Below are 25345 nucleotides of genomic sequence, written 5' to 3' on the forward strand. Positions count from 1 at the left end.
CAAAGCATCTCCAATGCATTTAAATGCTGAGCCAAGGAGAAAGTGAGAGTTTTACTTGATGAACTCAGTAAGGATCAAACTCTACAGCACAGTAATTACAATACGGAGAGTGACAATGCCAAATTTCCAAATCAACAGAAAAAAAAGACATAAAGTTGCCAAAGTAAACTCACTCTTGAGATGGTCCCCAGTTCTCAACCTCTTGCCCCACCTCCAAATAGAATGGGCAGGTCACAGAGACCCTGCCATGCAGCAAACACCAGCGTGTGTGTGCCCTCACCACGCCACAGGGCAGCCCCCCTCACCAGCACAAGGTGACGTGCTGCTGTGGCCTGGCCTCAGCTCCCAGGGCCTGGCACGGCGCAGGCAGCGGGGATGAGCACAGAGCCTGCTGGCCCCAGCTGTGCTCCCCCTCTTTCGGCACCAGCCTCAGCTGCAGCAAGAGGTGGCTTCATTCCAAGTGTCCAGAGCTACACGGAGAACAAACTCATTTACTTGCCCCCGAGGAAATGCCAAGCCAGCCTGGCTGGCTGAACCGCTCCCTCCACTTCCCTCCTGGGTATTTCCCCAGCCCAATAATGACACACAGGGCAAGTGGCAGGCTCCAAACTGCCCAGACAACCGGCAGACAGACATCAGGGTTCTCCTTCCCAAACCCACGTAAGCATCCAACCCTAGGGCACAGGCTGTGGCAAGGTCAAGTGTAGGGTAGCCACCAACAGGTTTGCCAAGCGTAGTGCTGCAGTAGCAGCTCAGCCACAATGCACTCTCCATCATCATCTGTGCACATCTGGGCTGCTGTTGCGACCATCCTCACTCAATAATATGAAGACAGAGACATTCTCCTTCCACAAGCTCTGCATCCCCACCAAACCTCTATTCATCAATGCCATTTATCAGTTTCTTCTACTGTCACTTGTGTGCAACAGACACAGGAGTCAGGCACTGAAATAATTTTGCCTGCATAAACCTGTACAAACCTCAGGATGCTGGTTTGCCCTCAAAATTTAACAGCATAACCACATGTCTTATAATGATAAAAAAAAAATGCCTGGAAACCACCAGGAACAGAAAATAAAGCTCATCATGGCCAAACCTTCTGAGCAGAGCCACAAGCTAAGTGTCACAAAATCAATCTGTGTCTTGACACAAGTTGCCCAAAACAAGCTTTCTAAGCTCACCACTTTCCTTTGGACAGAAGTGGGGCTTCACAGCTCTTCTCTATACCTCCTGTGAATCAGGTAGAAGAAGGCAAACATCCTGTGTTACCTGGTCTCACATTCAAGAAAATCTTCTCTGATATCTTCTGAACTCCATTGTGTTTGGCCAAGCACTGGTAGCAGCCCTTGAACGACCTCTGTACGTTCTTTATAACAATGCCTTTCTGGGGATTGGGTATGAACGTCATATTTTTGGGGAGAGGTTTGCCATCACATTTTTTCAGTGTGAAATTCGTAACATTTGGATCTGTTAGTGGGCACACTAGCAGGATGTCACTGTCTTCTTTTCCATAGATCAGAGAATCAACAAGGAAGAGCACATTTGGATCTGTGAAGAAACACAAAGATCTGTCAGACAAGCTGGCACAGGAACTTCTGATTATCCTAACTCTACAACTGGGCACTTGTCAAAGAAAGTTTTACTTTCAGCCAGTAAAACTGAGTATTGCCTAATTCATATTTACCAAGAGAGATAAAATTTTCTCCTAAAAGAGCAGCACGACAGGAGACGTGCAGTAGCATTTAATACCAGATACACTAAAGAATCATGTGCACCAAAAATAATCTTACTGCTTTTTTATTTGGAGATGGAGGGCATTTTTTGCCTTGTTTAGGTCCAAAATATCCCCACAACAGTAAACAGATTTTCACAGACCACTAGAAGTAATTTGCTTTTAGCTAGTGGCAGGGCTGTAAGGTTTCATGCCCACGGGAGGATTTGAAAGAAATTTATGAGCAAATGGAAGTTGAAAAGCACCTAAATTATGGTTTTCACTTCTGTAAAATACATAATCTAAATGAACACACATTGCTACCAGAGGAAGCAGCAAACAACTTCTCTCTTTCTCTCCACTCCCTGAAAGCAGAGATTATTTTTAGCCTCCTTAGAAGAAAAACTGGGCATACAAACAGCACATCTGATTGAAAAATAATCATGCAATCTTTCACAAGGTAATTTTCCTATAGCATTTCATCTCAGCCAACCACAGGACACAAACATATAGTACTTTAAATACTTCCACAACCAAAGTTGAAGCCTATGTCCAAGCCTAAGCCATGCCATATGTCATGACCTTGAAATGCTAAGAAGCAGGCAAACACACAAATAAAGGAATGTGTGATGACAAACACTCTGTGAAGTTTGAGATTCCATCTGCCCTCTCTACAGAGCAGAATGAATTTGAAAAACAAAAACAGAGATAAAAGTTTTCTTTCTTTTTTGCAAACATGCTTACAACTTGAATGATTAGAGATCAACAAACCATGGCTTACCAAGGAAGACTGAGAGAATTTGTTTAAGATGATGGACAATGTGCATTTGGTTTAAGACAAGAAGTACCAGACTGAAAATGAAGCCTGGGATGTTTATGTAAGCAATTCACTACATCAGTAACAGAGAAGTTACTGTCTGGTTTCTAGCCTAGCATGAGGGTGTAGCTTTAGCTGAATTTGATATTACCACCCAAGAAAGCCTCCACAAACTACAGGTTTTGAAGCATCAGTTTAGAATTAGAGGATGGGGACTACTAAGAAATGAAAAAAAAACCTAAATAATTTCTGAACGGAATGAAAATCTGACATTTTGCACACAGAAATCTTAGAAGAAATGCTATGATAGGCTGTCACTTCTGAGCAGGAAGAGGATAGATTAAAAGTGCTCATCTAAATGTCCCTGCTAACAGACATAACTGATTGCTTTCTACTCAGTCCCTCTTTCTCCAGTACGGACTGAACCAAGATACCTTCCTTAGGCAGAAAGTATGGCTCCCAGCAACTACCAAAAAAAAAGAAAGAAATTTTTGAAAATAGCAGGAACAAAGACCTGTTTCACTAACAGCTGAAATTGCAGGCAAGGCCTTGACTGGAGCAAGCAGAATTGCTGAGGTGCTCCCCTTGCATCCTCAATCCCCATCTGGAAGGGAACAGCAGAGTAAGAAGACATGAAAGGACTTCTTATACTGTATCCAGACACAAACAAGGCTGTTCATGGTCATGTTCTTCCTTTCTTGACCTTCTACCCCATGGACATCTTGGGTTGTACCTGCCTTCTGGACATACCACAGGTTTCCAACACAAGATATGACAGTGCTGATCAGTGCTTCCATCTCAAAAACTTGAGATCAAAATTAAGAGATTATTCTCTCTTATGCAGACGTCTGAACTAGGCTTGTTTGGATCAGGAAAAAATATGCTTTTTAGATACAACACAGGTACTTTCTGCCAAAAGAGAAAGGTGAAGCAGGTACACATCCACAGTCTGTCAACGCTGGGTCATTCTGGGTCACAGAAACAGAAGAAATTTTGATTTAGTATGTTTAGAAGAACATAAGATATCAACAGATGCCACCATTTTAGGTGTCACTATGTAGGATCGAGGTTCTTGGTCCTGTTCTCTCTTCACTCCACTTTACAAGCAGAAGAGTATAATGGGGTGTTTGTGGCAACCCCACAAGCAGCAGAGCATATGGCAGCATCTTATAGGTGAGGTAAGAGATCATTAAACCATGCCTGATGCAAAATGATGATCAACCTCACAAACATACTTATTTCACTGCCAGGAACTTGACAAAGTTAAGGCTGCACGTTTTGCACACAACTGAGAAAAAAGATAATAATGTGTTGCATGAGGGCCACAAAACTTCACTGATGCTTTGGTAAGCATGCTCAGGAGAGCTGCCTGCAATCCTGAAGTGAAGGAGTCATGAAGGAGTCACTCATGTAAAGGAAGGCAAAAACATCTCTATGATCATAGCTGTCTGAGATAATTACCATAACCTTCCGGAAAAACAATCAGGGTAGGTAAAGTGAAGATTGTTTACCGCATGTAGGTAAAATACATGTCAGATTTCCTTTAGTCACAGTCTCAGAGAAAAACAGAAAGTCAAGAAAACTTATCCATGGTAGCTGCATGAATATTTGGAGAACTCAGGAGCAATTAAAGGAGCACTCTTTAAATTGTGTGGCTGCTGTGCCAGACATCTTCCTTCATGAAAATAACCTGTGCTGTGCTTTGCTGTGCTGTTATCCCCGTCTTGGAGAACAACCTTGCAGTAATTCTCAAAGGACTAGCAAGGTTCAGAGGGGGCTCTTTGAGACAACCCCTGCTGGTCAAGGAATGCTGTCTTCAAGGAGATGCCATAGGACTTTTTACTATCAACAGTTTAAGAAGGCCACCAGAGCTATGTGCAGGAGAAGCAAAATAACTGTTTTCCTGGGAAAGTGCTAGGCATGGTAAACTGTGAGCTCTGGGGCAGCTGATGCAGACATAGATCAGCAGAGAAGAAATCTGAAGAAAACACTGCACAAAGAAGAGCAATAAAGGATTGAGAATTGTGTCAGAGCAGAAGCACTTTTTTTCCTGTCTGAGACATTTCTGATCAGTCACAAGCTAGGTCAGAGGCTGAAGGCAGAGGAATCATCAGTGTTTGCTGGATTAGGCCTGGGAGCACAGTCTCAAAAGACCAAATCCTTTAGGCTGACTGCTTCAGTAAATTAAAAGCTTGGGACCAAACTTTACATGACTCCCCACTGATGGATGGCATAGAATTAAAAAGACATTTCTACGCATTTCTTGCTTCTTCACAGTATAACTGACTCATACAACAGAATCAGGTCACTCAGGTAGGATCTAGAAAGGGAGCTTGGATAAGCTTTACCACAAAATTAATGGGGATGTAAAGAGGAACTCATCCAGAACTTTGTGCTGGTGACAAAGGCCCTTGCAAGCAAAGCAGAGAATGAGGTTTCTTCCTACTGGACAGGGAGGAAGATTTATTATACCAGATTTTGTTCTCCTGCTGTACTTCAAATTCAGCCCATCCTCCAACATTTATTGTCCTATTATTTTGGGAGTGGCGATGGAAGAGAGGTGGAGGGGTGGGGAAGGGGAGGGGTGAGAAACACAAATAATGCCTTCATTGATATTTACCTTTAACAAAAACATAGTAAGAGGAGACAATACTCCCTTTGCTTCTGCATGTGTATCTGCCTATGTCTCTGACTGTTGCATTTTTGATGTACCACTCTTTGTCATTGGAACTCTTTGCTTTTGCCGATGGGTCTGAGTTCTGGAAATTCCAAGTCACAGGTCCGTCCTCATTGCAGGTCAGCCTTAAATCCTTCCCTTTATTCACAACCTGTACATGGGACAGTGCACCACCTGGAAAAAAAAAAGCACAAAATAGAATGTCTGTCAATACAACACTCTGCTTTTTCCAGCAGTTAAATTATTATTTATAGCTGTATATGTGCAAGTAATATTTTGGATTTCTTTCTTAAAAATACTAAGCTGCAATGGCACTGTGCAATTCTACAGACACCTTTTGGTTTGTAATACCTTTGGCACACAGAGAAAATAGGAGTGCAGGTGGAAACTGGCCTCTAAAAAACCTTTGGAAAGTAAAGTTTCAGATGCATCACTTTCTGCAATGTTTTGGCTTTTGAATGGGAACAGACCCAAGCTATTTAAAAATTAAATTCAAGAACATATGAGTCTGATCCTACATGGCAGCACTTTTAATCATTCTTTGTCATTTACTCAGTATGTTGCCAAGAACTAAAGTTTCCTTGCTCAACAGTTATCTTTTTATAACTGCTCTCTCATATATTCAGATGCTCCACTCATACTCTTGAATTAGAAGTGTCCAGTTTAATGAAGGCATCAGAACATGCTTTCCATAGTTGCGTGTTTCTTTACCTGAAGTGCCAATTCAACATTTCTTACATAAAAAACCATGCAAAATGTTCTTCACGTTTCCATCCCAATGCTACCAAATTAGTTTCACTGAAGCACCAATCTCCCAGTCACCAAAGCTGCTCTAATTGACTATTTAGCTTCTTTTTCACTGAACACACCCTAACACAATGTTTTAAATGTTCTCACAAAATAAACTTCTGTAAAATTAGCAGCCCCAGTTCACAGTTCCCAACCACTTCCCAACTGTCTACACAGAGAAAGGAGCTCATTTAGGCTTCCCTGGCTCTACTGTTAGGGCAAGCCAATCAGGGGGTTGCTGAGTTAGCATACCCATGATCTCAAAGTCTTAGTGAGCCTACAAAAATGGAGTTCATAGTCAAAAATCCAGAGAAATCCTCACTGTTTTGGACCTACTTGAATATCAGAAGAACACAGGCAAGTATTGAGGTGATCTTGCATTAACAAACCCTTCCCCTTTCAGAGTAGCTCTTCAGTGCTACGAGTAATCCTTAGCTCATAGTAGCTGTGCTGTTTGCCCATGCCACACAGTTGTACAAGACTGTACAACATTCGTGTGTGGCAGCAGAGTCACGCCAGTGAAAATGCTACTTGCATGCAACAACACACTCTGCAGCTCCATTCAGAGGCTGAGTTTCCCTACCCACACAGATAACAACAGACGTTCAGGAAAAACAATCGGATAATTACTTGGGATGAGGTTATACACTCCAGACTTAATTCACTCATCTCACAGCTTTAGTGGTTCTTAAGGTATATATGGGATTAAGACCAGGTCAGGTAACTGCTCCTCTTCCTGACAAATCCACCACAGAGTAGGAAGCAAAGGATGGCCAGACCACCTGCACAGACTAATTACTTTGTTTGTTTGTAGTCTGAAAGGAGCCCTCCTTGGAATTAGAATTTATCAGTGTTAAACTCAACTTGCACTGATTGTTCCAGTGTCACCAAGCAATTTTCCACATGAGATCTACTAATCCTGCATATATGCTTCCATGACTGAACGCATAAACAACCATCCTAGAAATAAAAATTGCCAGAAAAAGGCAGAAAAAAGCAACTTTTAATCTCACATCTGCTACCTCAAAGTGCAGGTGTGTGTCTAAGCTGTGGTACAGTAGCCCAGACACGAAGAGTGGAAGTCCAAGATCTCAGAAGAACAAGTCCCAGCCAGCAGTGGAACAGGAAAGTTCGAAAAATCCTTTGCACTGGGCAAAGCGGTGCCTGACAGCAGGCAAGAAGACCTCTGATTTTCAAATCCCTCAGATCAGAGCCAGGAACTTCTAGCATGTGAGAAGACAGAGGGCAAAGACCTCTGAGAAGGGCTCCTGAACAACAGGTCCTTCATGGGGACCTCTTTGGAAGACTACTCTGCTTGCTCCCCGCAGACCACAGGGCAGCTCAGGTGACAAATCACACGAGCCATATAAAAGTGCAAAAGTGTGGTGTGGTATAGCTATCCTAGCACTATCTTAATGACGAGCCAGGGAGGATCGAGAAAGCAGATGTGTGTTGCAGTTCGTTTGGGGGGGCTTCCTGAGGAGTCCCCCCTAAGCTGAGTGTTGGCTGGTGGCAGCAGGCAGGCAAAGAGACTCCACACAGCTTCTGAGGGTGCTAATTAGATGAGGGTTTATTGGGGATCCCACCCCCCGGAGCAGCATGGCTACTGAGGGGGAAGGGGGAGGGAGGGGGAGAGAGAAGGCGAACTTGGGGGAAAGCCTAAGGAGGGAAGGGCCAAGAGAGAGTCTGGTCTGCCTTGCACGGCTTAACAGGGAGATTCAAAGTGGGTGCGGAGCAAGACTTGGGCAAATGGGATTACAGATACGTGAGACTTCAGTGCAGGACCACAGGCTTGGGATAAACCGTACATTTTCGAGGTGGGGGGGGGATATTTCATACCATTTAACTAAAATGCAACACCACAGATGTGGACAACCTTCACTGTCATCACTCCATGCCTGCAGGCAGCAAGGTCTCAGCTTGGGCCCTGCCAGGGAGGTGCTGGACTGGCATGGCCCCCACTGCCCAGTGTCTCAAGGAGCACAGTCCTGGGCAGGTCACACAGACCTGCCATGCAGCAAACACCAGCGTGTGTGTGCCCTCACCACGCCACAGGGCAGCCCCCCTCACCAGCACAAGGTGACGTGCTGCTGTGGCCTGGCCTCAGCTCCCAGGGCCTGGCACGGCGCAGGCAGCGGGGATGAGCACAGAGCCTGCTGGCCCCAGCTGTGCTCCCCCTCTTTCGGCACCAGCCTCAGCTGCAGCAAGAGGTGGCTTCATTCCAAGTGTCCAGAGCTACACGGAGAACAAACTCATTTACTTGCCCCCAAGGAAATGCCAAGCCAGCCTGGCTGGCTGAACTCCTCCCTCCACTTCCCTCCTGGGTGTTTCCCCAGCCCAATAATGGCACACGGGGCAAGGCTCCAAACTGCCCAGACAAAACCGGCCTGTGAAGTCCAGCAGACAGATATCAGGTTTTTCCTCCTTCCCAAACCCACATAAGCACCCAACCCTAGGGCACAGGCTGTGGCAAGGTCAAGTGTAGGGTAGCACCAACAGGTTTGCAAAGGAAAAATGGACCCATTAAAGGTAGCAGTGTAAAGATTAATGTCATAATTGACCTCCTAAGGATGGATTTGTCAAACCATACACATCACTGTGTTGTGTGTAAATGCTGACAGGTTCTGCAGTAACAAATCCTTCCCTTATGAAGGCCAGCTCAACAGATCTACAAATACCACCATATCCCTCAGATGCACAGCACAGACTGGATGTGTAACAGCCATGCCTCAGCCAGGGGGAACACTTCTCAAAACCCAACTCCACTTGCATGCAAAAACACACTCTGCAGCTCCATTCAGAGGCTGAGTTTCCCTACCCACACAGATAACAACAGACGTTCAGGAAAAACAATCAGATAATTACTTGGGATGAGGTTATACACTCCAGACTTAATTCACTCATCTCACAGCTTTAGAGGTTCTTAAGGTATATATAGGATTAAGACCAGGTCAGGTAACTGCTCCTCTTCCTGACAAATCCACCACAGAGTAGGAAGCAAAGGATGGCCAGACCACCTGCACAGACTAATTACTTTTTGGTCTGGCTTTTGGAGGAAGCCCTTGTTCTGTCCCCATCTCCCTCCAGTGAAGATTTACCAGTGATAAACCCAACAGACAAGTCCACTAATGCATGTTTTTCCAGCACTACCAGAATTTTTCCATGAGTTCCACTAATCCCCTACATACACTCACATGACTGAACAGATAAAAGAGTATCCCACAAAAAGTAATTGCCAGAAAGATTAGAAAAGAGTAATTTCATATTCTTATGGAATTCTTATGACTCTTATCTACTCTTTTCCCTAGCCCTCATCCTATCCATTCCAGTTAGGAGTTCAAGTCTTTGAACAGTTACTAGCAGGACTATCCAGCAAGTTATGGGTAAGTTTTTAAAGGTAGTAAACAACACAGCCTGACCTGTCCAGAGGCACAAGAAATATCTATGTAGCAGATGTGAAAAAAAATGAGGAAACTAGCACAATGTGGTGAAGTATCACTCATATTTCAAGATTATTTTGATATGGTTCCTTTTGTGCAGTCTATGAATTCTCAGCAAAACAACTTACAAATTCAATAATGCCTTGTGCAAAGGATTCCCAGAGCGTAAAGGGTTTTTTTCTCTTGCCTTCTGAAAATAATGTCTCTTCAAAAAAACTATGACAGTGTAGGGACAACCGGTTGTAAACACAATGACTATTAGATTTGCTTCGTATTACACACCAAAATATCATCTGTCTTTAAAAAGAGAATTAAAATGATGTTTAGAAAGATGAGAATGACTCTGTATCTTCTTTTTAGAGGAATAATTAAGTGACAGAAATCTGAGAGTTTAACTAACAACTTGTAATCCCGTGCACTAATCCCCACAGTATGTGTCCATCTGCTCATCTTTCCTCAGACTCATGTCTGAGACTGCTCCATTTGCATGGCACCCGAGTGACGGGGCTCTTTCCAGGCCCCCTGTTGCTCTTATGGACTCCAGTAACATCAACCATGTAATCACAGCCACGGCACCAAGATCTATAATTCAGGAATCAGTTGTGTTGGCAGTATATATGCTAGAGGTAGTAGGGATCCCAAAGTGCCAAACCCCGCGGGATACAGTGTCTGCTGTCCCCTCCCAGAGCTCTGTTCACGATCCCACGATCCCACGGGGGATCATGGCTGCTTTACCACCCACTAGCAGGACTGTAAACTTTCTGAGCAATGGGATGCAGGAACCCACTGCTATGAAGTTTTCCAGGTGTGGGTATGCATCTACCCCACACCTGGGCATGCCCCCACCCTCTCTCCACCTCTTCATACCTTTGAAAAGGAGGTGGAATACTACTTCAATATTCAGCTCAGTGTCCCCATCTCACTGAGGCCCACCTGACCACAGTAACAACTCAGGACAAGAAGAGAGGAAACCTGCTTCTGATCATATGAGTCCTGTGGTCTCAAGTGGTGCTGATGATCCCACTGTTGGTCACAGATTGTGGATCCCACCATGACACATTCAACATTCCCCACACACTGCACAGCCAGAGTACCACACTGGGATTCTGGATGACCCTCTAGAGGTGTCCTCAAGGGCAACTAGAGTGTGTAGTTACCACATGCTAACAAAAATACACTGATAATGGCAAATAAGTCACAATTTTAAGAAAAACTAAAATAAACTAATAAGCTCAGAGTTGGACAGCCCAAGTTCCATTTTGGATGTATTAAATTTGAGCCCTACAGCTGAAGAGTTTAATTTCCACAACCCTAACTTATCTTTGTAATATAAAAAACTTGGGTTAAAAACTACAATGCTGGGAACAATCACTTGAGAACAAGGCTGTGTTACTGAAAAAAAGAATATATAAATATATTAAAATGAAGGGAGAGGGAGGAAAGAGGAGGAGTACAGCAGTTGTGAATTCTGCATGCAGAAGGAACATCTGGAAAACCAAGCTGGAGGAATTAGAAAATCAAACAGCTCTAGATAATACCGATAGGAAATGCAGGTCAAATTGCAGGGATATGATTAAGGACAGCAGAATGTTCCTGTAACAATTAAGGGATGTGCAAACAACAAAAGCTCTGGCTAAGGAGTGAACCATCCTGGGAAAAAAATACAGTTTATGCTGGAGCTTTTCAGCCTCAGCACAACATTTCTGTAGCATGGAAGAGCACATCAGGTGCAAGTCCACATCCAGCTCACAAGCAACTGGAAACCGTCCCCAGCTGCCAAGCAAACAAAGGATGTGGGACTGCCATGGAATAAGATGAGGAGTCAAACACTGTGGATTTTATTCCCAGTGCTGCCACAGATTTCCTGCACAACCTTAGGCCAACAGGTTAGTGTCTCTGTGACCACTTCCTCTTTCAACTCTTATCTAAACATTAAAAGGAACAAGAAGTTTGTGGCAGCTCTATAACACAACAGATTGCTTCCAAAGAAAAATAAAACAAAAAACCCTGTGCCTTATCCCACGCCCTTCCACTTTCAAGTTGTGTTGAACATCTCCCAGGGCAGAGGCATAGTGCTGCTTCCCAGAGCAGTCACAACCTGCTCACATCCAGTACCAGCCTCTCTGCCAAGCCTACGGGACTGGCAGCGCCCTGCCAACAAGTTCACTGCTGCTCAGCAAGGGCAAATCCCTCACCCTGCCTCGCCAAGGGCTGGGACACATTGCAAGGGCACGGCAGGCTCTTCTGAGCATCTGCCTTTTCCTCTTGCAGTTGTCCATAACCTTCAAAGTCATCATCATTTAAGCTGTACAAACACTGCACAACGAAAAACAGCGACCTGACCATGACCTGATCCTGACCATGATTTCTAAAGCAGTTAACGTTTTTCTATCATAAATGCACAGAGGAGCTAAACTTCAAGAGACAAAATGTCCACAACTTTTGTGCAAGATTGTGGGGCTTGGATACAATTGGAGAGAATATTTTTTTCAGTGCCTATACATTCTGAGCACTGGCTTCATTTCAAGGGCTATCACACAGACCTCAGCCACCGTGGTTTTTCATCTACAACAGCATAAGAGAGCAGAAACAAGAGATATGCTTTATCAGTTAAAGTAGTGGCACTGCTGTAGATGCAATGGTCCAGGGATATCAGCAAGACATGGCTTGCAACGAAGTAATATCCTCTTTCAGCACTGCTGGAAAAAATGAATGTGTTTTCAGACACACAAGTGCCCTGTAGGTCTAAAAGAAGAGCAGAGGCAAAACCACCTCTTTTACACAAGTGCAGAGGTCCTAGCCAGAAGCCTGCTCAATACTCTCTAGAGTATTTACACACAGGTCTAATTGAGGAAATCACCTTTCCAACCCTGTTTCTTATTTGTTACAGCCACTATGACAGTTGACATATGCTATGATGGACATGAATCTAAGATCCTTTCAATTACATTTTCTCTGTCTTGCCATTTTATGCCCCAAGGAAAAATATAAAGTGTCAAACTTTCATGTTAATTGCACTGAAACAACTTGAATTTACTCTAATGTATAAAATCTCCCAGATTTTTCAAAGGAGAGATGGTATCATATGCTTACTTGTTTTGTTCCACTTCACTAAACAGACACTCTCCCTTATGCTAGATGAAAAGTTTAGCAATGGCAAATGTCAGTTTTAAATTATTTGATCTGAAAGCTACATCAGATCCTGTTTCAGCCAGGCTGTGGGGGTGAAGGTGGCTAGCAAAAGAAATCATCCATACCAACACCAACAGTAGTGTCTTCCTTAAAGACAGAGACCAAAAAATACTCAACACAGGATTGATTGTCCCTGCAAGTGTTACAGACTCTCAGCATATCTGAACAACACAAATCCTTGCTGACTGTCTCCTCTGCCCCAACTTCTTTTCAGAGACTGAAGAATTATCTGTCACTGGACACATTCTTAAGTCTAGGCTGATTAGGCTTCCCTGCAGAACTAAGCGGTTTGTTTCTAACCCATCTCCAGGGTCGGTGCTATCTGCTGACCAACAGACTCTTCAATGCCGTGTTTTCCAAGCAGAAACAAAGAGCTCACAAGCTTGTGCTCACTCTGAAGTTTTGGATTCTTGGAAGCTATATATTACTAAGCAGTAGACCAGTGTAGAGGATTAATGAGAGCTTTGACTTTTACCCAGCTGCATGAGGGAAACCCCTGTCTTCCCAGGCAGCCCCGCTTGCCCCCTCACCCTCAAAAAGAAGGGGGCAGAGGAAGGGCACTGTGGAGAGCAGGAGGCGGGAGCTCACCAGCACAGCACTCAAAGGCACAGCCAAGCTGACTCCATCTGCAAACAGCATCAAGGAGAAATGAAGATCTCCCACACAAAGAGCAAGTGTGGAACCAGCCAGCTGATTCCCACCCATGGCAAACCCAAGAGAGGAAGTGGCAGGAGGTTAGAACAAAGGTTGTCTTTATCATCTGTGGAGGCATGAGCATGAGGAACTACAGAGGTTGTGGCTGTGAGGCACCCCCCTTTGCAGTGAGGCCCCATAGTAACCTTTGAGCTCCATAGTCTGGGCTTGCACCTACATGGACCTGCCCCATGACACACCTCATGCCCTGGCAGGGCACTTTACAGAACAAGTAAGAGGCACTTGGTTCTTAGCACTTTCAGAGAAAAGCACTCAGGAGACTGAGGGGACACCCAGCTACACCTGGAGAGAGGTTATATGCACCCCCCAGAACAAGGTGTGGTGAATCAGGAAGAGCCAGTATCGGAGACAGGTAGCAAGAAGCCAAATCCAGCCAGCTCTATACACCCAATTTATAGAGTACATTCCAATCTCCATGCGAAACATTCACAGAATCTTCAGGCAGGACAAACATGAGCACCTGGGACAATCCCTGGCTTGTGGGTGGAAGCCAGCAGGTCCTCCTGCAGGGGGTCTTGTCACACCAATTAGTGATGTAGCTAAGAGCACTTTGCTTCAGCACTTCAGAAGCAGGCTTAGCAGAGCAAATTCCTCACATGACCTCCACAACGATGTGAGAGCTCCCCAGCGCATGCAAGTGCAACACTCGCTCAAGGCCAGGGACTGGGGGAAGGAACTGCACCTTCCAGAGACAAGAGATACACGTTCCTCTTCCCTGCTGGCTTTACTTCCCTTGCTGGAGTAAGGAAAATCCAGCCATGCACACAGGCTATTGTTCCTGCCTGCTGAGCAGCTTGCCCTTTCTGACAGGCATCTCTCACTCTGCAAATAGAGCCATTTGTCAAAGGCAGACATGTAGCTGAATATAATTCTAATTTAGCACACATACTAAATGGGTACAGCAGGATCAAACACCATGTTTCTTTCCAAGGCTGAGTACGGTACCTCCCCAGATCCTCCTTTTTTGAAAAGTCATGGCTTTGGGGCTTCTTCTGTTGTTTTGGGGTTTGTTTTTTGAAGGAGTATCACATGTACCACGGTAGCCCAGTCACTTATCTTGAACCACTATGTGTGACAACCTACACTAGGTGATTAATTCATTTCATTATATTACATTGACACACTGTGGTCTCTTCTACCTAAGCTTCCCACCATGGAAGGAATCTACAGGCAATGTATTAATGAATAAAACCAAACCCAATGCATGACTGACCCGCCCTGCTTTTTTTTTTTAAACTAGAATGGTCTATGCTTACAACAACTAGCTGATAATTCTTATTCCAAGAAAAACACAGAGTACAGCTCAAGATATATGTAAGTACACACACAAGTAGATTTACAAAAAAAAAAAAAGAGCAACTATATACTACAGCACTTGTCAACATAGAGATTTATACATCTAGACTGATTCTTACTCCTACTGAATTATTGCCTTCTTTCCTCTAATTTCCAAAATTACTTATTAACCAGCTGTCCCCACGGTTAGTTTTGTCAGCTGTTAGACACATAAATAAACAAATTATGAAGTAAGTATGGAGAATGATTAGAAGGAATGAAAAAGCACACTAATGCATAGTGTATTCATATTCAGCTGTCATGCGCCCCATCTATTCCTTTAATGGCTCTTTCTTCTCACTTCTCTTTGCTGACATTTACATTAAAAGGTGCACTGTCTTTCAACTTCCATTTTGAACGAATGTTCCTTGTAATGAGCAACATAGGCTTGAAAGCATGTTTTCTGAAATGCAGTGAAAAGGTAATTTTAATGAAGAGAAATGAGAAAACTGGAGAACAGTAAATCGCTTTGCAATCTGAATTAATGCCTATTTGGAAAAGGCTCAACTGAGGAAGGAGATGTAAGACTTTTGGCAATGCGAATTCTAATTATTTCAAGTCTTGGCAGTAATTTTATCAAATAGTAGCAATTTCATTAAAAGGTGCACTGGTAATCATCTACATAAGGCCTCCAGAGGGGAAAATATACCAATAATTGCATAATTATGTTATCACTGCTCTTATGATGGACCACATTAAATACCACAAAGAGGAACACTGCTTTTTACTTTCTCTAGATATTTAGTTCAGTACATTTTCCTAGAAGATTACAGCAATAAACAAGACTTTCAGATTAACATGTTCACCAAATTTTGCAGAAAAGACACAGCTATCTTTTATGTCCATAATACTTTGTATTCTCTTTTCCTTCACTGAAAGAACTGACAGATTAATGAGAAAAATTCTGGGTACAATAATAAGATAGAGTATTTATATAGTTGTGTTACAAACATAGAAGTCATTGCATCATGCCATACAGGCACTTGGCACAGGATCCAGGATTTAAGAGGCGGGTTTTAGGATATTTCCACATCTGCCCTTATAAATTAAGTGTACCTATTCAGAGATTTCTTTTTATAAGCCTGCAAGAACTTAAGATTTCCCTTGTCTAAAAAATACTTAAACTTTTCTATTAAGATGCTGGTAAAAAAATATTGTAAAAGCATTGCTTTACAGACAATTCCAAATCTAATAAGTAATTTTTTTACTAAGGTACCCAGTATATTAGATCTGTATCTTTTTATATGCCTTCTTAAACTATGACTGGGACAGTTTCTGGGGGAGTCATTGGCACATTTCTCAGAACATCCTCAGGTGAAAAATTTCACCTCAGACAATCATACCAACACCCAGCAACATCTGTCACTGATATTGTCTTAGAGAGAAGTGCTTTGAATATAGAGACTTGGATATATTTCTGACAATTCAGCTTCATTTCCTCAGTCTTCTGGCAATAAATAATTCTCCAACATCACAGAAGTCCAACTTGTAGTTTTTGCTTTTAAATTGTATTTTATTTTCTAGTTTAGTTATAAGCCTTATCAGAAACTGCATATACATTGCATATATATGGTTAACTGCTTACTGAAAAGTAGTCCATCTTCCTGCTCCAGGAAAGATACACATAGGATTACTTAATGTGAGTGCAGCCTGAGTGCCTGCTTAAACAGGGAATCCCATTCCAGCATCTCTTCTGAATAGATCTAGCTTATAGGAGGAGACCAGAAACACAGCGCTTACTTCTGCTCCTTCCATTTGACCTCTTTTATTGTTCTGCATACCTCAAATCCTAGGTATGATAACATTAATACTACTGCAAAGTCAGCAATTTTATGTATAATACCTGGAAGTCAGACATGCTATGGAATAGGAAACTTTAACAGCTTGTGTTAAAATGAACACTAATGGGAGGAAGCTTTTATTTTGTGGAAGGCGACATAATTTTTTTTTTCAAAGTATAAAAGTTATGCTCACCCAGAAAGCAGTTCCATGATATAGACAACAGCAAGCAAGCATCAAAAGTGAAAAAGAGAATCAGCCAGTCACTGAGCAGCAAAAAATGAATGCTTCAGAATCAGGTCCTAGCACAGAATTGTATACAAAGCATAAAACCAGAACCATTTCAGGTAATAATACTCTATTAAGCTGCATATTTAATTTAATATTACATGAAAAAGTAAAACCACGGCATTTTTATAATTTTTGTTTTAAAAGGTAAAGTACACAACAGTGATTTTGAAAATACAGCAATGTAAATTTAAACTTACAGCTCCTCTAATCATTAAAAAATAAAAGCAAAAATTTATTCAAGCTGTCAACATTTTAAAGATAACTACTGGATTCATCAAAGTCAGCCCCTGAGCACCTTCAGGCAGGTTGTGCTGCAGTAACAAACCCGCCTTTGACATGTGGAGTTTCCTAGCAGGTGCAGAGAAAATATTTTATTTCAGTTCATTCAGTACAACTCAATTAAGCAACTAGTCCATTCAAAGAGGAGTGACTGATCTGGAGCTGAAAAAAACCATGAATGTTTCTTTCCATTGCTATTCTAAGAATAAGGAGAGAATGACATGGACTAGTTCTAAAATTTTTGTAGCATAGTGATTAGAAGCCACCACTTTTGACTACAGATAGGCCTTTCAGGCATTAATTCCTTTTTCAAAACATTTCTCAATGAGTTTTTTCTTCTGAATTGGCTGGCTTCTATGTGGTGCTATTTTTTATCTAACGGAAGAACATTTCAGAATTCTTGTTTCCGTCATTGTAATCGATGCAAATCATCAGCAAAAATCAATTATCTAATACAAGAAATGTCAACATTTTCTATTTTCATACTAAAACATACACATGAAGAATCAGGATCAGTGTATATATAACAAGCTACATAATTGCTTAAATACAGGCACAGTGATTAATCAAAGTAAGTATAACATTAACTGCAAAGGCTATATTTAATTAAAACTCTATCTCAATGGTAATAAAGGAGGTTAAACCTTTCTTTGCAAAATGATTAAGTACAAATGCAAAACAGTTAAAATGAGGCTTACTGTTGGCTGATTTAAATCATGATTAAAATCAGATTTACAATGCTTTGAATCAAATTGAAGCACATAGTACAGCGGAGGTGACCATTTTATTGAACCTGGAAACACTGCATTTCTCATCTGCAGTCAGGTATCAGTTTCACACATCATATCTGGAAGAAATGCAAACAAGTCTGAGAGGGCTGAGAAGAGCAGGAGGAGAAGGAGTTACAAAAGACATTCCAAAAGAAAATGTCTGAAAAGGTTTATCACAGAAAAGAGAAGCCGAAGGGTTTATATCATCAAAGTGTAAATTATTATTATAAAAAGGATGTTGATGAGTAGTTCATATATCCAAAAGACCAGGAGAATAAAAGGCTGGAGTTAAGCAACCAGCAAGGGAGATTAGGTATCAGAAGAAGCTTTTGACCTTTAATACTTATTTACTAGAAAAAACAGGTGGTAAGAGTCTGCAGCACAAATCTGTCTTAGAGCAAGTTACAATGAAAGTCTCTGTGGGGAGATCTGCTCCATCTGACTACAAGGAAGAGCTGGGGACAGACCAGATCTCTGCAGGTCTCCTCCAGCCTTACACAGTTCTATGGGAGCTTCCAAAGCCTTGCCTTGTTTCTTAGAAACCCAGCTGCAGGAAGAAGATGAATGCATGAGAAAGTCAGATTTCATGCAGCAAAGAATGGAGTTTCCAGTCCTAAGGCCTGCAGACAAAACCTTCAACATGTGACATCCAGTGAAGCCATTAACTCCTGCACAAAAAACAGATTAAGTAAGAGAGCCAAGAGCAAGAGTTTTAAATCTCATGATACCTGTCAGCAGGAATCTGGTTAGTTCTGAATGGCCTAGCTATGTGAACACCCAAAACATTTCTATTACACAGCTCACTGGGATTTTCCACTCCTTCAAAACATGCAGGCTCTGAATGACAGGTTATAATCAACCAAGCTTGATTTCTTTTTCCTCTGTGGCTTTTGCACAATGCCTTTCTGTAAAACAAATCCACTCTAGCCTTCTCTTCTCCAGACTGAACATCCCCAGCTCTCTCAGCCTGTCTTCACAGGAGACTTGCTCCAGCCCTCTGGTCCCTCATGGGGAGGACAGGTACCCAGCAGCAGAGGAGCACTGCCTAGCTTAACACAGTGACTGACAGGAAAAGGTAGGAGATGTAGGACTAACCTGCTATTTGCTACTCTTCCAAAGAGCCTGTAGAGGTGCATTTCTCTGATTTTCACATTTGCCTGCCACAGTTCTCATCTCTTAACTTAAATCAGCCCATGCATCCTCTTTATCACTTAGATTTACAACTGCCAGTATCTAGTTGACCAGAGAATTCTTCTCCATATCAGATATTTGATTGTGTTATGTGATTACAGATTCAACTGCCAAGATGACATTTAAAATTACAGGCATTGAATGCAGTCAGCTCCCCCAGTGAGTAAAAACCCTGTAGCTCCTAATGTTACCCAGTGATGCTTCATTTTAGTTCAATTTCAAGAAATGATCCCTATGGAGCAGCCCATAAGTTGCATAGCATGGTAGCAACATTAGAAATTTTTCTGTTATTTACATGTCTCTTTGCTGGTAAAGTCAAGAGCCTGACATGCTGTAAAAAAAAAAAAAAATCTTTTGCAACGTGAAAAATATCATTAAAAATCCATTAAATCTAAAAACCGGTGTTTTCAGAATAAATCAATATAATCCCCAAGAGGAAATCCACTGAGAAAATAACATTTACTGAGCTTTCTAATTGGTATCCCCTAGAAAACAGGAGTCACGTTCTCCCCTCAAACACAGATGTTTACACTCTCCTTAGGCTTTTATCACTAACGGCAGCAATCTTGGCCAGTGGACAAACAATACACTTCAGTTGTCATTAGGTTTGGCAGCCAGCCAAGGAGACTGCTCACACGCGTAAAATTACGTTCATTTATGACTGTTTGCAGGATTCATTGTCAAACAGGGTCCAGTTGGAAAAAAAACCTCTAGTTTCCTAAAAGTCACTGAAAAAGACAAGGACAATACTATAGAACACAGTAATATAGAAGAATACTAGTAATTTTAAAATTCCTTTTATGCCAAGTTCTCATAATTTCTGTGTGCATTCTCTTCACATTTTTTTAAATAAATGACCAAAAGATGTAACACACCACAGCATCAGTTCTTCTCTCCTGCCTAAAGTTACAATGAACACCTTAAGCTCTGTTACAGCTGAGAAGCCACAACTAGGGAAGCTGAGTTTCCAAGGGACAGAAACATCTGCAACTTGTTTCTTGTGCATGGGAACAGTCATAAAGACATTCAGAAACTTTAGAAAGGTAAAGTTATGTACTTAAAGTGAGAAGGTACTTACAATAAATGCAATGCATTAGGATATCAGACCTCATTTCCTCTAGCCATTCTCTGAACAGCTGAAAGAGACTTAAGGAAATGAGTCAAAATCCTGGAAGATGTTTGTACTAGATGAAAAAGAAAACAACATCTGTAAAATCATGTGTCACATCCATAGAGCAAGACAATGTGTAACACTTGATCTCTGCAATGGCATTCATCTTCATGGACAGAAAAAAAAAAGCTGAAAAGTGGCTTAACCTTGAGCAATTACTGCCTCTCTTCTACAAGACTGATATGAGATTATATCAGTCATTGTGTATTGTAGATAAACATATATGTTGTTGAAACTCTTTGATGCATGGTTCTTGTTTTATCCAGAAATTGTTGTTCCTTACCTTCAGATTCCATCAGACTGTTTACTGTTCAGACTAGAAAGCAGCTTTCCTTCAAACTACAAATGCCTAGTATTTGGCATTTAGTTTGGCAGCTCCAGATAGTCCTTAAAAATCTTTCTAATAGCTTGCAGTAACAACAAATTATAGTTCAGACAGAAATCCAAATACTATAGAGATACCATTTGTCTCTCAGAAGAGACCAGAGAGCGAAAAGGACAAGCTTCACTAGGAGAACCTCCTAGTGACTGGAATATGACTCAAATGTTTCTCCCAAGACCTGTCCTAGCTCACATTTACATGTGCTAAAGACATATCCCTTCCAATCCACCTGTATCCTGGTGCAGCATGTCCCTTCTGGAGGTGACTCAGGATCCTTTGCTTAGTTCAGGCACCTGCACAGAAGCGTTACTGTTTGGACAATCACTGGGAGAGCTGGAGCGAGATGGAAAACCCACGGAGAGCCAATACAACCAACAGTACTACAGCTGCAGTCATCTGTTGACAAGAGGCTCTCTCTGGCAAAATAAGCACATGGAAATGCCTTCAGTGTCTATGAATGGTATTTAAACAGGATGTAAATGGGAGTCTCACTTCTTGCCAAATTTGTCACATTCTTTATAATAAAGCCTGAACAAAAATCAGTCACACACTTGCAGGGAAAAGGTTCCCAGTGGCAGTGCAAGGAAAAAGAGTTGAATATTGAGCAATCTTTGACATTTCCATTCTGCTCTTGGCAGTGGCCTTAGGCTACATTTCTTCACAGGAGACTCTGCACTGCCACAGGGGAGGGAGGAAAAGGAGAGAGCAGAGATGGAAATGGGAGTAGGGAGGGCAGGATGCTCAGATGGCTTGAGGAGGGTCAAGGCAATGACTGAATGACAGCAATCAGAATCGTCATCAAATTCAATCTTCCTCCTTCAAGCTTCCTGCCTCATGGCTGACAGGTAGCAGGGAGCATCATGAAAACAGACATTCTTCCCTCTGGGCACAGGGAGAGTCTCCTATTACTGTGCAGCTGACTGGGGTGGGGCGGGGGGGGAAGGCTGCATTGATGGATGGATGCTGAAGGGAACCATGTCCAGTCTTTCATGACTGCAGGATGGAAACACAAGGGACTCTGGCAGAGTACTGGATGATGGGGACAAAGCAAGCCTTGAGGGAGGACAGGAGAAGAAAAGATCATTCCAGAATATTGCATCAAAATGAGGATGAGGCAAGTCCAAATGGAAGGAAATATGGAAGCATGTTAGTTTGCAAGAAAAACAAAAAGTAGGAAGGGACTATGCACAGAAAAGATGAATGTTTTACCCTTTGAGAAGCTACACTGAGCTGTTTTCTACATCCTCCTTCCCAGCTTGCAACCAAAGGAAGACACTCTTGACTAACAGCCAAAAAACAATACTTATTATAAACCTGTATACTGATAAACAGGATAGGTCTCAACAGGGAGATCATCTCAGCCAAGTGTCTACACTGAGGAAAAACCAAAGTAGCACAGGGTCAAACTAGCTCTGGAGCAATCCAGAACAGCACATCAGCTCTGTCCTGCCTGTCACTTCTGATGTTCCTATGCTGCTGCCAGTACTCGAACCACCACAGTGACACCTCGCCCAGCACCACATAACCAGCCCAGAATACTCCTACATCTGTGTGATACACAGATGATGCACATACATACTCAAGGACAGCTGTCTTTTAAAGTATCAAGTTATTTCTTACAACATGGTGGGGTTTTGTTCACACAAGTTTTTGCCTGATGTGTCCCTGAAGTCTCCCAGAAGTAAGTGTACAAACCCAGAAGGAGAAGAATGATAATGGAAAAGATTCTCCTTGGTTCTCCAGTACTCTAGAAATTGCACCTCTGTATTCCAGGACATGCTGCCAGTGTGACCTGTTTCCCAAGCTTTCCTTAAGGGCAGTTTAACTAAAGAAAGGTAACTTTAAAGTGCAGGCAAGAAATTCATGAAGTAAAGAAAGTTGGCAGGTATTAACTATTTCAACATTTAAAAAATTTCTTTCTAGGAATAACTCATTGGTGGGAGACTTTTCCACTCCTCTGGCCAAAGCATTTTGCAGCCTTATGTGAGTACTTCTAAATAGGAAAGCCCAAATTGCCAGATACCACACTTACTCAGATCACCAATAAACAAAAGGCAGCAAACACAAAAAGTTACCTAGCCAAAACCATTAAGGCATCCTAAAATGTCTAGAACGCAGAAGTGTAAATTGTCACTACTGTTGGTTTCTGGTGTTTTAGTGGTATTTGCTCGCCTGGGCAGAGGCTGGTGGAACCCTGCCCGTCTGTGTCACACAGGGTGCTCTGCAAGGCTCCTCTCTGCTGGTGGCAGCAGACGTTAAACACCTATCGCTGTGCATCGCTTCCCTGGATCCTCAGCTCATTCTTAGATAAGCAGCGAAAGAACCTTTCACGTTATCTCCTGTCAGACTTCAGTGCCCAGGGCCAAATTCCTCCCCAGGTTAGCAGCGACCTCCTTTCCAGCACCTTCCCTGGACACAGTCAAACGCCTCCTAAGCCCACAAACCTCGAAAAGAGATGCGCTGCGGCTCTGAAAGCCGTGTGCGAAGCCGCCCAGGTCTGCAGCCATACAGTATTTAAACCCTTAGACTCGTGCTCCAGGGCTCAGGGGTCACGCAAATAAACTCCCTTTTTAGAAAGGAGTGGACGGGAGCCAACAACACATCGAAGTTTTAGCACCAGCTGACCCCCAAAGGCCTGAAAGGCTCCTATCGCCCCCCTCCACCGCGAAGGTCCGTCAGTGCCGCCGGAGACGAGCCCTGGTGCCCCGTCCCGCGGCGAGCCCCGCAGCCGGGGCAGGGCGGGCGCCGAGGGCAGCGAGCCCGGCCGCCCGCCGGGAGGCTGCCCCGCGGCACAGCGCGGACACCTGCCGCCGGCCGCTCGCTCCTGCCCATTGTTCAACGAGCACTCAACCGCGGGGACATTTTGTACTGATCCCCGGAGAGTTTATTGCCAAAACAGCCCGGCCCGGGAGGCGGAGGGGGGTGGAGGGGTTCCCTGCCGGCCCCTCTGCCAGCCCCGGATAGCCGCGCACGGCAAACAAAGGACTTTATTTCCCCGGCGGGGCGTCCCACAAGGGCAGCGCGGGGCGATGCCGGGCACACCCGGGCTGCCTCCCGACCCCCGGCGCGGCGCTGCCCCGTGCAAGGGGCCGCCAGCGCCGAAGTTTTCCCTGCCGCCGCCCGCTCGGACCCCGGCCCCGCGGGGCTCCGCGCCCGCCCGCGCCCGCGGCTCCCACCTGCGGGGAAGAGGCTCAGCAGCAGCAGCACGGTGTGCGCCAGCTCCCGGGCGAGGATCGCGCCCTCCATCCCGGCGCGGCCGCCGCTCGCAGCGCCCGGCGCGGAGATGCCCGAGCCCCCGCGGGAGGGAGCGGAGTAGAGCCGGCCCCGCCCCGCGCCCCCGCCCCGCCGCGGGGATGGGCGCAGGTGAGCAGCTCCCCCGCCCCCGGGAAGGGCAGCGCTCCGGGTGCCTCCCTTGGGCTCGCCCTAAAGCCCCTGAACACAGTGGTGTGAGAAAAAAGGACAGAGCCCCGTGGCTGAATGTGCGCGCAGTGCTGTCGTGGGGGAGAGCTCGCTCTCCTCACGGGCAGCATTCTGCCGTGCCGAGCACACGAGGCATCGGGGCTGCGTAAGCCCGAGTGGAACGTGGACCGGAGAAAGGTGGGGGGAGCGGCCGGGATGGGCACGGGAGCTGGAAACGGGGAGAGCATCCCTTAAAGGGCAGGTACAAAGCCATTTGCCTAGCTTTGAAATCCTGACTGATCGCTCCTGGAGGTGTTACAGCAGATTGTGGAGGCACCAAAGGTATCGCCTCCGCCCTGGCTCCCACTGCTGAGATCGATTCCGCCCGCTGTGGGCCACCACCTATTAAGGGCCAGAGTACCTCGAGTGAGACTTAAAAGTGTGTGCTGTGGCACAAAGCGAGCACTTGAAAGATGTGGCTGGTTTGGTATGGAAACGAGAAAACTGACAAGGAGCTTAAACGTGGAAAGGGTCCTTAAGAAAAGGATTGTGAGCGATTGTTTTTCATGTTCCTCAAGGGCAAGATAAAAAGTTACCCGTTTAGTTCTCAGGGGGAAAAAATCGCTTAAATGTAAGGAAGGCAATAGCAAAGAGCAAGGAGGATTTAGACTACAAATGCGTTGCGAGAAGGGGTTGTGGAATCCCGCAGAGGGGGTTTTTTAAGCACCGATGAGACCACTGCAAGGATCTGGGAGCACTCACTTCTGTAGCTGCAGAACTGGAGTGGAGCTGCTCTGCAGGCAGAAATAACCCAAGCTACACAAATGTCTAGCTTTAACACTGCTTTGGCAGTCAGTGTCACACACTGTTGAGGTGGAAGAAAGGTATACAAGTGACCCAGGCAAAGGAGTCATGCATGCATTCACCAGCCATGCTCTGCCCAAGGTATCTACAGGCAGCACCTGAACAGGCAGGTGGACAAAGGACACAGGGACTGTCAGAAAACCCATAACAACACTTCTGGATGTACAGAAATATGTAGAGGACATATGGCAAAACTTTCACCCCTGGAAAAGCATAAATGTAGACTTCTTGAAATGTGTCGGTACAGATCAGAAAAATTATTGAAGGTAAAATATTCCCTTTTTTTTCCTTCATCTTCCTTTCTTTTTCAGTCCTGTCAGATTTTTTCCCAAGGTTAATAGCGCTGTCCCACATGGTCCAGCATGAGATGAAAGTCTTGTCTTACATGTTTAAAATGGCTCTCTCCATTTCTTTACTCTCTTTCATCTCTGACAGCCAGTCTCTTTTGATAGGTGAATCCTTCCTCTGCTGCAAAATGGAATACTTTTTGTTAGCACACCAACAATTTCCAAATCAAATAACATTATAAAATCATATTTCTTAC

At 43.9% G+C, this 25345-nt stretch overlaps 1 protein-coding gene and 1 long non-coding RNA gene across 5 annotated transcripts in view; both read right to left on the minus strand.

Annotated features, from left to right (window-relative positions):
• Nucleotides 1–23867, minus strand: part of KIT (KIT proto-oncogene, receptor tyrosine kinase) — a 55615-nt gene extending 31748 nt beyond the window's left edge. Inside the window, exons 1-3 of one of the 4 annotated variants that reach the window (XM_064418142.1) lie at nt 23715–23867; nt 5149–5379; nt 1270–1548 (exon numbers count right to left, since the gene is read on the minus strand). In XM_064418142.1, the coding sequence (XP_064274212.1) occupies nt 1270–1548; nt 5149–5379; nt 23715–23784 (580 nt within the window). In that variant the 5' untranslated portion in view covers nt 23785–23867. Of the gene's footprint in view, nt 1–1269; nt 1549–3042; nt 3456–5148; nt 5380–8555; nt 8782–23714 lie in introns of those variants that run through there. The other 3 variants (XM_064418141.1, XM_064418143.1, XM_064418144.1) reach the window with 3 other exon arrangements.
• LOC135300021 (uncharacterized) lies at nt 16809–20126 on the minus strand. The gene is made up of 2 exons (XR_010361887.1): nt 20064–20126; nt 16809–18462 (listed from the first exon to the last, which is right to left on the minus strand). It is a non-coding gene; the product is annotated as an uncharacterized LOC135300021 (long non-coding RNA).
• Nucleotides 23868–25345: the final 1478 nt, after the last annotated feature.

Source organism: Passer domesticus, chromosome 4, assembly GCF_036417665.1.
Source record: "Passer domesticus isolate bPasDom1 chromosome 4, bPasDom1.hap1, whole genome shotgun sequence".
NCBI classification, from domain to species: Eukaryota; Metazoa; Chordata; class Aves; order Passeriformes; family Passeridae; genus Passer; species Passer domesticus.